At 39.9% G+C, this 12,199-nt stretch overlaps 1 protein-coding gene and 1 long non-coding RNA gene across 2 annotated transcripts; both read left to right on the top strand.

Annotated features, from left to right (window-relative positions):
• The first annotated feature begins 1,758 nt into the window (after positions 1 to 1,758).
• Positions 1,759 to 5,823, top strand: LOC134303479 (uncharacterized). Its single transcript, XR_010007653.1, has 5 exons — positions 1,759 to 1,826; positions 1,922 to 2,020; positions 3,045 to 3,077; positions 5,125 to 5,187; positions 5,288 to 5,823. It is a non-coding gene; the product is annotated as an uncharacterized LOC134303479 (long non-coding RNA).
• Positions 5,824 to 5,992: 169 nt separating this feature from the next.
• On the top strand, positions 5,993 to 11,523 carry si:dkey-65b12.12 (uncharacterized). The gene is made up of 6 exons (XM_062989198.1): positions 5,993 to 6,015; positions 8,217 to 8,623; positions 8,719 to 8,829; positions 10,066 to 10,110; positions 10,234 to 10,287; positions 10,629 to 11,523. The coding sequence occupies exons 1-6, from the start codon at positions 5,993 to 5,995 to the stop codon at positions 10,679 to 10,681; spliced, it is 693 nt and encodes a 230-aa protein (XP_062845268.1). The 3' UTR covers positions 10,682 to 11,523.
• Positions 11,524 to 12,199: the final 676 nt, after the last annotated feature.

Below are 12,199 nucleotides of genomic sequence, written 5' to 3'. Positions count from 1 at the left end.
AAATTGCAGGCTGTACTGATTGCGTGCCGGAGGGGGTGCAAGTCAGTTGAGTGGCGTCCTCAGTCAGTGGCAAAAGGGTCGAATCAGTATAGAGTACACAATCAGGGTAATTGGACACGATTAGAATAGGGATAAAAATTGGGGGAAAAAAGTGGGAAAAAATAGATAATTAAAAAAAAAATTTAAAAATAAGGGGTTTCTAAAAATCAATTACATTAACGAACATAGTTTCATAAGTGGGCAGCTCGGCAGGTAGTATTGTCGCCTCACAGCAAGAAGGTCCTGGATTTGAGAAACTGAGGGATCTTGCTCAATGGCCCAAGAGTGGCAACCTGGCAGGTGGAGTTTGAACCAGTAACCTTACATTTATATTTTTGGCATTTAGCAGATGCTCTTATCCAGAGTGATACGGAGAGTGGCACGGTGGCTAAGTGGGTAGCACTGTCGCCTCACAGCAAAAAGGTCCTGGGTTCGATCCCCAGGTTTGGCGGTCCGGGTCCTTTCTGTGTGGAGTTTGCGTGTTCTCCCCGTGTCTGCGTGGGTTTCCTCCGGGAGCTCCGGTTTTCCTCCCAGAGTCCAAAAAAGGGCAAGTGAGGTGAATTGGAGACACTAAATTGTCTAAGAGTGTGTTTGATATAACCTTGTGAACTGATGAACCTTGTGTAATGAGTAACTACTGTTCCTGTGATGAATGTAACCAAAGTGTAAAACATGACGTTAAAATCCTAATAAACAAACAGAAATATACGGAACGATGATTTGCTGTGGCGACCAGCCAAAAGGAATCATTCATCACTTTTGATCTTTTAGGTTCTTGCTACTGCGCAGTAACAGCAGGAGATTCCTCCTCACCAAACTTATCAAACTGTGTCCTTAAAGACCTCACTTTTCTTCACACACATTTCAAATAATTGGTTTTATATACAAGGTAAGAATTAGTTTGGCTGAAACACTAGATTTTCATAATTAAACCAAGTGTTCACATAGTTCTGGCTGTGTGGTGTAAAAGTGTCATGCGCTTACAGTTCAAAGTAAGTCACCTTGTTGTTGTGATGGCTTTTTAAGGTGTGAAACATCTGACATAATGGGTTCTGGGTTTAAATAGATGGGTGTCACTTTTGTTCAGGAAGTCGTGTACAGAGTTCATCACTGAAGGTTGTTCTTTTAGATGCTCTTGCCTCATGAGAACATAATGCTGCCTCGTTTTTACATGAAATATTTTTACGTTTTGACGTTTTGTTGGTGCTGTCTGCAGTTGGTTAAAGGTAATTTAAATTAAGTCTATATTAAACCAGCATGTAGTTTAAGTTTACAAATTTAAACTATGTAAAGATCTAATTAGTTGTAGCCTTGGTGCCTGTGTTGACCTCTCAATTCATACGGTGTTCTAAAAAAATTGTTTTTCAATGTTGTCTGACTTCTATTATCACTTGTATTGTTTATTTCATTTTCTTGATTTGCAGGAGAAATTCTGTGCACAAACCAGCTTTTAAGAAGCATTAACGTATCCACAGTGATGCAGTCTGACATTCTGCTGCCTTGCAATTTTAATTCAACTCTTTTTGGATCAGACAAGACTGCAGATATATCAGTTGTGTGGAGTCAGAAGAATTCTTTCTATTCCAACCTAGTGGAGATCACTGCACAGGGAGAAAGCAAGTTCTGGTATAACAAAGGTGGACGCATTGTAACCTTCCCTGAACATGCCGAATCTGGAAACTTTTCCATCCTCATCCGGAAGGTTAATGAGTCGGATCTGGATCTGTACAGCTGTAAGCTGTATGAGGGGAACAGCTGTAGTATCGCTTATCAGGAGCTGCGCCTTGGTTAGTTGTTACAAGCTAATAGATGCAAACATTCCATCCAGGCTGTATATGGACATGTTTACATCATTAAATCACTGTTACCCTTGATCTTTCAGGTCATGCTGCTAATCAGAAGTACATTATAGCAGGTGCATTGGGAGGTGCAGGACTTCTTTTTCTATTAGTATCATCTGTGTGTTACATATTCTACAAACGTGAGTGTTTTACACCTTTATATTAGTTTTATTATATTAATAATACATTGCTTATGTGTTAATACTTATTCTCCCACATTACACAGATAACTGTCCATTTTATCAGCTCCACTTACCATATAGAAACACTTTGTAGTTCTACAATTACTGAATGTAGTCCATCTGTTTTGCTGCATGCTTTGTTAGCCTCCTTTCATGCTGTTCTTAAATGGTCAAGACCACTACAGAACTACAGAGCAGATATTATTTAGGTGATGGATCATTCTTAACACTGCACTGACACTGACATGGTGGTGGTGTGTTAGTGTGTGTTGTGCTGGTATGAGTGGATAAGCCACAGCAGTGCTTATGGAGTTTTTAAACACCTCACTGTCCCTGCTGGACTGAGAATAGTACACAAACCAAAAATATCCAGCCAACAGAGTCTTGTGGGCAGCATCCTGTGACCACTGATGAAGGTCTACAAGATGATCGACTCAAACAGCAGCAATAGAAGAGCGATCGTCTCTGACTTTACATCTACAAGGTGGACCAACTAGGTAGGAGTGTCTTATAGAGTGGACACTCTGATTGGACTGTGTCTGAGCCACTCATACCAGCACAACACACACTAACACACCACCACCATGTCAGTGTCAGTGCAGTGCTGAGAATGACCCACCATCCAAATAATACCTAGTTTGTAAAGGTTCTGGGAGAGTCCTGACCATTGAAGAACAGCATGAAAGGGGGCTAACAAAGCATGCAGAGAAACAGATGGACTACAGTCAGTAATTGTAGAACTACAAAGTGCTTCTATATGGTAAGTGGAGCTGATAAAATGGACAGAGAGTGAAAAAATGAGGGTGTGTGTGTGTGTGTGTGTGTGTGTGAGTGTGTGAGTGTGTGAGTGTGTGAGTGTGTGAGTGTGTGAGTGTGTGAGTGTGTGAGTGTGTGAGTGTGTGAGTGTGTGAGTGTGTGTGTGAGATCTGCTAAACCAAATAATACAGTGTACCACTAATGACAGTTATTTTTGGTGCTGCAGGAAATCATCAAAAGAGGCCGGAAATAAGCTGTGGTAAGTCTTGCTTTTATACATTCTTATCAGTGGTATCTGCAGTTCGCATATCAGTGATCAGATTACAATCAGTGAGCAAAGTGTCATTTTAGTCCACAAGTTGTGATAATGCATTCATTTACATAATGTAATCATATCTAATAACTGATTAAAGGAAACACCACTGATTTCTGCCTATATGCTTCCTGCTGGCCATAATGGTGTAGCAGGTGGGCATCATTCTGCAACCTGATGGCATCACTTGTTTTACCATGAGATTTGACACAAAATAACATGCAAAATGTATCAAGCTCTGACCTGGGTGACCATCTGTTTTAACAGTAGACTAATTAATAAAATAGAAATTGATGTTAGATTGATATTAATAATACATAAAACATACAGTGTATCACAAAAGTGAGTACACCCCTCACATTTCTGCAGATATTTAAGTATATCTTTTCATGGGACAACACTGACAAAATGACACTTTGACACAATGAAAAGTAGTCTGTGTGCAGCTTATATAACAGTGTAAATTTATTCTTCCCTCAAAATAACTCAATATACAGCCATTAATGTCTAAACCACCGGCAACAAAAGTGAGTACACCCCTAAGAGACTACACCCCTAAATGTCCAAATTGAGCACTGCTTGTCATTTTCCCTCCAAAATGTCATGTGATTTGTTAGTGTTACTAGGTCTCAGGTGTGCATAGGGAGCAGGTGTGTTCAATTTAGTAGTACAGCTCTCACACTCTCTCATACTGGTCACTGAAAGGTCCAACATGGCACCTCATGGCAAAGAACTCTCTGAGGATCTTAAAAGACGAATTGTTGTGCTACATGAAGATGGCCAAGGCTACAAGAAGATTGCCAACACCCTGAAACTGAGCTGCAGCACAGTGGCCAAGATCATCCAGCGTTTTAAAAGAGCAGGGTCCACTCAGAACAGACCTCGCGTTGGTCGTCCAAAGAAGCTGAGTGCACGTGCTCAGCGTCACATCCAACTGCTGTCTTTGAAAGATAGGCGCAGGAGTGCTGTCAGCATTGCTGCAGAGATTGAAAAGGTGGGGGGTCAGCCTGTCAGTGCTCAGACCATACGCCGCACACTACATCAAATTGGTCTGCATGGCCGTCACCCCAGAAGGAAGCCTCTTCTGAAGTCTCTACACAAGAAAGCCTGCAAACAGTTTGCTGAAGACATGTCAACAAAGGACATGGATTACTGGAACCATGTCCTATGGTCTGATGAGACCAAGATTAATTTGTTTGGTTCAGATGGTCTCAAGCATGTGTGGCGGCAATCAGGTGAGGAGTACAAAGATAAGTGTGTCATGCCTACAGTCAAGCATGGTGGTGGGAATGCCATGGTCTGGGGCTGCATGAGTGCAGCAGGTGTTGGGGAGTTACATTTCATTGAGGGACACATGAACTCCAATATGTACTGTGAAATACTGAAGCAGAGCATGATCCCCTCCCTCCGGAAACTGGGTCGCAGGGCAGTGTTCCAGCATGATAATGACCCCAAACACACCTCTAAGACGACCACTGCTTTATTGAAGAGGCTGAGGGTAAAGGTGATGGACTGGCCAAGCATGTCTCCAGACCTAAACCCAATAGAACATCTTTGGGGCATCCTCAAGCGGAAGGTGGAGGAGCGCAAAGTCTCGAATATCCGCCAGCTCCGTGATGTCGTCATGGAGGAGTGGAAAAGCATTCCAGTGGCAACCTGTGAAGCTCTGGTAAACTCCATGCCCAGGAGAGTTAAGGCAGTTCTGGGAAATAATGGTGGCCACACAAAATATTGACACTTCAGGAACTTTCACTAAGGGGTGTACTCACTTTTGTTGCCGGTGGTTTAGACATTATTGGCTGTATATTGAGTTATTTTGAGGGAAGAATAAATTTACACTGTTATATAAGCTGCACACAGACTACTTTTCATTGTGTCAAAGTGTCATTTTGTCAGTGTTGTCCCATGAAAAGATATACTTAAATATCTGCAGAAATGTGAGGGGTGTACTCACTTTTGTGATACACTGTATGTATGTGTTTTGTTTCTACAGAACATACAATCGTAAATGCAGTGTATGACAGTGTTACTGTACCGAAAAGCAATGACATAGACGGTAAATAGCAGCACATCAGAACACTTTTTTTGGTTGTGAAATATTGTACAATTTTTTAGTTGATTTATTCCTAATCTATTTTGTTTTCTACCTTCAACAGCTTTAGTGTGTGAAAATCCAATCTATGCTACTGCTGGAAACTTAGAGCGGTACAGTACAGTACAGTAAAGATCTTATGCTATAATGTATGTATTTGGATGCTTTAATGTTAACATAGAATAAAAATGTAGCATAATATATTATTAATATGTTATTAATTGTAATAATTGTTAAAAGAATGAATAGTGCTGAATACCTTAATTAACTCAAAAAAATGTAATGAATAATTGTCAAGACTTGGAACTAGTAAATAAAAATAAGCAAGCAAGCTAAAAAAACAAACTGTATCCACTTAAAATAAAAATGTCAACACTATATAAAAGTTATAAAAGATTTATACATCTTATTGTTTAGTTTGTAATGGCAAATTTCATTTACAGTTTTAGGTTTGTAGAGAGTGGTGGTGTAAACAATTAGATCAAGACTAGGGTCCTGACGGGTCCATTCAATAACATGAATTGTCTTCATTTTAAACTATCCAGATGTTGCTTTTGGCTTTTGGAATAATAGCGACATGGACTTAACACGATGTGAACAATATTGAAATTGCTTGTATGTATTAATAAATATCCTTCCTCTGTTTGCTAAGACGTCTTGTTATGTGTTTTATTCACTTCTCAACAGAAGATGGATTGGCTGATTTTAATTGGTGTCAGTAAGTGAATGTTTGTTGTGCTGTGATGGGTTGGCACCTTCTTGAGCGACTATGTCTGCCTTGCACAGTCTGACGTTAGCATGCTGTTAGCACTCGTTGTAGAGTTAGACTAGTGTGATTGTTGGCTTCAGGTTTTTTGTTGGAGTACAAGATTCTCCCCTCAGTACACGGTAACACTGCTGCCCCAATACACTCATACCAGTACAACACTAGCATGTTTTGTCCACCACCCAAATAACATCCGGTCACTGGGGGTCCTGTTAGATTTATAATCGGAGTACAGGAGTGACAGATGGCCTACAGTCAGTAGTCTTTAGTCTTCTGTATAATGTATACAATCCTGTGTCCTCTATGTTAAAGGTATATTTTAAAAATAAAAGTTCATTTTTACTTTACAGTATTTACTTTACATGTAGCTTTTATACATGTTGTATGAACATAACATCACATAACAGAAACATCAGCATGGTGTTAGTCATATTTCCACTAACCATACCCCACCAAATGCATGGTCATGTGACCTCACATCTTTCAGAACTAAACATTTCAAAAATTAACTGAATTTTTTATAAACAGCACAGTGCAAACAAAACCCTTTTTATGCACTAAAGCAGCCCTTCATTGTTTAAGTGCATGAGTCTCCTGTTAACGAATGTGTATCCAAAACATTATTGCTTTGTTTAAAACCAGACAGGTTGAAGTTTGCTGAAACCTTTGTTCACACCTTTAGCAATCTCACTTAGTTTTATTTTTCAGGAAGTGGTTGTGGGTAATCACATTGAATACTGGCAAACACAGTAAAGGTGTGAGTTAAAATTGCTCTTAAACTACTAGTCATTCTGTTAAAAATGTTCCATGCCTATAAGATTTGGATTTTGTGGTTGTTTAATTGTCAGACTTTATATGTGACTGGTAAGTGGCTATTTTAATTCATCAGAAGTTGTTTTTTTCTAATAATAGTTGATGCTTTAATGTATGAGAGCGAAACTTATTTCAGTCTAAAAGGATTAAATGCTGAATGCTTTAAACTTTTAAGTTCTTGATTTCTTTATTTGGATCTATTCAATCTGCATTAGAAGGAGAAACGACCACCTTAGGCCAGTGGTAACAAGCATTTTAACAAATATATTGTTTATACTATGTGTCAAATTAGGTCAAAATTAATAAGTTACAGATGCATCCAGGTCAATAAATGAAACGTATTCTGCAAACAATACAATAACAACACAATAGTTTCTTTATTAAACACATTATGTATGTATGATCATTCAGAAATTACATTTTTACTTTGAGGCTTCTAAAAAGAGTTTGATACTACACCGATCAGGCATAACATTATGACCACCTTTCTAATATTGTGTTGGTCCTCTTTTGCTGCCCCATACGCAACAAACTGTGATGCACTGTGTATTCTGACACCTTTCTATCAGAACCAGCATTAACTTTTTCAGCAATTTGAGCTACAGTAGCTCGTCTGTTGGATCGGACCACACGGGCCAGCCTTTGCTCCCCACGTGCATCAATGAGCCTTGGCCGCCCATGACCCTGTCGCGGGTTTACCACTGTTTCTTTCTTGGACCACTTTTGATAGATACTGACCACTGCAGACCAGAAACACCTCACAAGAGCTGCAGTTTTGGAGATGCTCTAAACCCAGTTGTCTAGCCATCACAATTTGGCCCTTGTCAAACTTGCTCAAATCCTCACGCTCGCCCATTTTTCCAGCTTCTAACATCAACTTTGAGCATTAAATGTTCACTTGCTGCCTAATATATCCCACCCACTAACAGATGCCGTGATGAAGAGATAATCAGTGTTATTCACTTCACCTGTCAGTGCTCATGATGTTATGCCTGGTCGGTGTATACTACAGGGCTGGTTGAAATCCAGCCTGATTGTGTTGATTTGCATTTTTTCTCATTTAATAAAATATTTTTCATTACAAATCAATCAGCATCACGTGATTGAGAAGTTGTACACAATTTCAAGAATTACCTTGTATGTGGCTGTACTGCACAGCAAGCAAGCACATTCGTAGAAATAACCACGTCCATCCCTTACAACTTACAGTACAACTGGCAGTGAAGTGCTTTTGTGACTGCTCAGCCATATTAGTAATTACAAATTAAAAATTTAATAGAATTTTAATTAAATAATAATTATTAAATACTATTAATTCTATTATTATAAATAATAATATTAAATAATAAAACCAATTTAAAGTAAAACAAATGTGCAAATGGACTAATAATAATAGTTTAATATTTATATATAGGGACTGTGCTAATTATGTTCCTCATTGTCCCACCACAGGTGAAAGCACGTGCAAAAATGATCTGCTTAGCACCAGGAACTTAACCATCGTGCCCCAGTCTGATGTCCTACTTCCATGTATTTTTAATCCAACTCTTTTTGGATCAGACACGACTGCAGATATATCAGTTGTGTGGAGTCAGAAGAATTCTTTCTATTCCAACCTAGTGGAGATCACTGTACAGGGAGAAAGCAAGTTCTGGTATAACAAAGGTGGACGTATTATAACGTTCCCTGAACGAGCCGAATCTGGAAACTTCTCCATCCTCATCCGGAAGGTTAATGAGTCGGATCTGGATCTGTACAGCTGTAAGCTGTATGAGGGGGACAGCTGCAGTATCGCTTATCAGGAGCTGCACCTTCAGACAGGTGCTTATGGTTCTTTATTGTTTAATATATTGCAAACTAGTTCATTCATTGTCACTAATTAACAGTGTTTTTACTTCTATATTTTTATGCAAAAGGCTCCAATATTTTGGAGATGTACTGGCCTCTCATAGGAGGAGGAGGAGCTGTTCTCATTCTTCTTGCTGTTTTATTATGTTGCGTTATGTGCAGAAAGCACACAGCTGTCAGTAAGTAAAGCTCAGTGTCAGTATGCTAACAGTGCATGGTCTGTTCTACCTTTTGTTTTACCTCTTCATTGTTAAAATGAAAATATATTGGTAACCACGTAAGTGTCAACCACAGGTTGTGGCTATATGCCAATTTAAGATGTAGTGTCAGTATGGGTAGCACTGTTACCTCACAGCAAGAAGGTCCTGGGTGCGATCCCCAGGTGGGGCAGCCCGGGTCATTTCTTTGTAGAGTTTGCATGTTCTCCTCATGTCTGTGTGGGTTTGCTTCGGGAGCTCCGGTTTCCTCCCACAGTCCAAAGACGTGCAAGTGAGGTGAATTGGAGATACAAAATTGTCCATGACTGTGTTTGATGTTAAACTTGAACTGATGAATCTTAGTAACTACCATTTCTGTCATGAATGTGTAAATCATAACGTTAAAATCCTAATAATAGCTCAGGTGGCACAGCGGTAAAACACACTAGCACACCAGAGCTGGGATTACCATCGAATACATGGTATCGATGAACAACGATTGGCTGGTGTTCATAGGGTTAGGGGCAAGCCGGATCATGGGTCCTCATAAATGGTGCAATTACAATCCCTGCTGGCTGATTGATGGTGCCTGCACAGGACTGAGGAATAATGCTGATCAGGGTGTGGCTCTCCGTGCACAGTGCTGATCGGTGTGTATGAACTCGACTGTACTGCAGTCTGTGCTGAGCACGTGTCGGAGGGGGCGTGTGTCAGTTGAGAAGCGTCCTTAGTCAGCGGTGGAGGGTTGAATCAGTGGAGGATGCAATCAAAAAATAGAACATTTTAAAAAACAAGAAGCAGGGAAATGAACAAGCGTAAGGATTTAAGTGAGTCTGACGACTGGGTCAGAGCATCTCCAAAACTGCAGCTCTTGTGGGGTGTTCCCAGTCTGCAGTGGTCAGTATCTATCAAAAGTAGTCCAAGGAAAGAACAGTGGTAAACCGGCGACAGGGTCATGGGCAGCCAAGGCTCATTGACGCACGTGGGGAGCGAAGGTCCGATCCAACAGACGAGCTCCTGTAGCTCAAATTGCTGAATAAGTTCATGCTGGTCAGAATACACAAAGTATCGCAGGTTGTTGTGTATGGGGCAGCAAAAGGGGGATCAACACAATATTAGGAAGGTGGTCATAATGTTATGCCTGATTGGCATGCTGCAGTGTGACAAATGACTGTAATACATAAAATTTAACACATTATTTACCTTTCCTTATTCCAGATGCCTCTAATCAACCCCTCTATGCAAACTCAGGATTTGTACAAAGTACGTCTTTCACGTTGTATAGATAAAGCTAATTCATTAATAAACCATGTCACATATTTAACATACATTTACAATCAAACCAATTAATAATGCATTAACTGTCTCTCTGGTTCTTTTTCACAGGGAAAGACACAGAGCCTAGTGAAAAGGAACACAGTTGCAAAGCTCACAGGCACTGTAAGTACCATTACTAATAGGATAAAATATAAAAGAACTATCATAAATGTATTAAACACCAGAGTTGTGGCTTAGTTGTTCACATTATAGAATATTATTAAATATAACGGATGATTCCACTCAGAAATGATGACGCCCACACACCCAACACAATATTAACACTTTTTGTGCAGGAACCAATGAGGTTATTCAATGTGGTTTGTTCAGATAATGTGATAAGACTTTATTGTTAGTTAGTTTAGTGATTAGACTGAATGCTTACTTTGATTAAACATCAACCAATCGATTAACAGATCTCAGAAAGTGTCTTACAGTTGTTTTTTATTCTCTTTGTTGAACAGGTGAATCTGAAAGTCGTATTTATGCCAACCAGCCTAACAATCATGGTCGCTGATGTTGACGCTGATGTTGACGCTGATGCTGAAGAAGTCCTGGGTTACATTTTTTTTTCTTTTGGCTACTCTTTAGGGGTCACCACAGCGGATCTGATCCTCATACCAGACTTGACACAGTATTTATGTTGGATGCCCTGCCTAATGCAAATAAATAAATAATAATAATTATTATTTTTATGTTCAGAGGTGGTTTAGGTCAGAGCTCTGTGCAGGTTACTGGATTTTCTCCACTCTAACCTGTCTTTATAAACTCTGGGTTTTTGCACTGCAGTTCATTGCTTACTGTTCTTTATGTAACTGTTGTTGCTGCTGCTTTCAGGTCATCCTGCAACTCTTCCAGTGAGTGCTGGCATCTCATATCTTTGTTATTAGTCTGAGAGCATTTTGTTCGGTGCATCTATACAAGGATAATTTGTGGTTCCATGAAGTTACAACTATTATTATTATTAGATATAACATTTAAGGTGTTTTGAACTTAAAGTACATTAACATTTGCTGTAATTGCTACTTGTTGTGTAAAATGTTTCAAACCAGTGGCAGGGTGGCACAGTGGCTAAGTGCGTAGCACTGTCACCTCACAGCAAAAAGGTCCTGGGTTCGATCCCCAGGTGGGGCGGTCCGGGTCCTTTCTGTGTGGAGATTGCATGTTCTCCCCGTGTCTCCGGGTAATCCGGTTTTATCTCACAGTCCAAAGACGTGCAAGTGAGGTAAATTGGAGATACTTAATTGTCCATGACTGTGTGTTTGATATAACCTTGTGTAATGAGTAACTACCATTTCCTGTGATGAATGTAACCAAAGTGTAAAACATGACTTTAAAATTCTAATAAACAAACAAACAAACACACCAGTGGCAACATCTTAAATAAAAGCAGGTGTAATGTAAACCCAGTCATGTTTAAGCTGACAACTTTAACATGTCAGCAGATTTCATACTGTTAGCATGTTACTGTAGCTCAGGGGTGGGGAACCTTTTACCCACTGAGGGCCAGATTAATAATTACATATCTGGTCACGGCCACCGACTACAATAACGCAACATGCAGCCAAATAATATAGGCTTTATAAATACATGATGCTGATGGTATGTAGTGTTTATATTTGATCTCAGACTAACCTTATCATAATTTCAATGTGACAGTTGTGAATGTTTGGTCTTGACCAACTGTGGAATATCTGGGGGCAATGACGTCGTGGCAACACGCAACTGGTATTTGTTATGTCTGTTGTCTCGTCTAAAGTTTAATTAATTGCATAAGGCCCAGACAATAAAATCTAGGAAACATATGGTGGGCCACATTTGATTGAGCGGGGGGTCGTATACGGCCCACGGGCCGGAGGTTCCCCACCCCTGCTGTAGCTGTTCATACTGTTAAAGAGAGTGTGAATTATACAGTAACAGTGGGGGGTGGGGGCAACCCTAAGGTTGTAGTTGCGAAAGCCAGAGAAGGCACCGCATTAGCTTGTGTCAACTGCATATTGATGAATGCTAACATCAGCTAGTTTAGCCTGAAGTT

Source organism: Trichomycterus rosablanca, chromosome 26 (assembly GCF_030014385.1).
Source record: "Trichomycterus rosablanca isolate fTriRos1 chromosome 26, fTriRos1.hap1, whole genome shotgun sequence".
Taxonomy (NCBI): Eukaryota; Metazoa; Chordata; class Actinopteri; order Siluriformes; family Trichomycteridae; genus Trichomycterus; species Trichomycterus rosablanca.
Note: the sequence above shows the minus strand (reverse complement) of the source record. Positions and strands in the feature narration are given on the sequence as shown.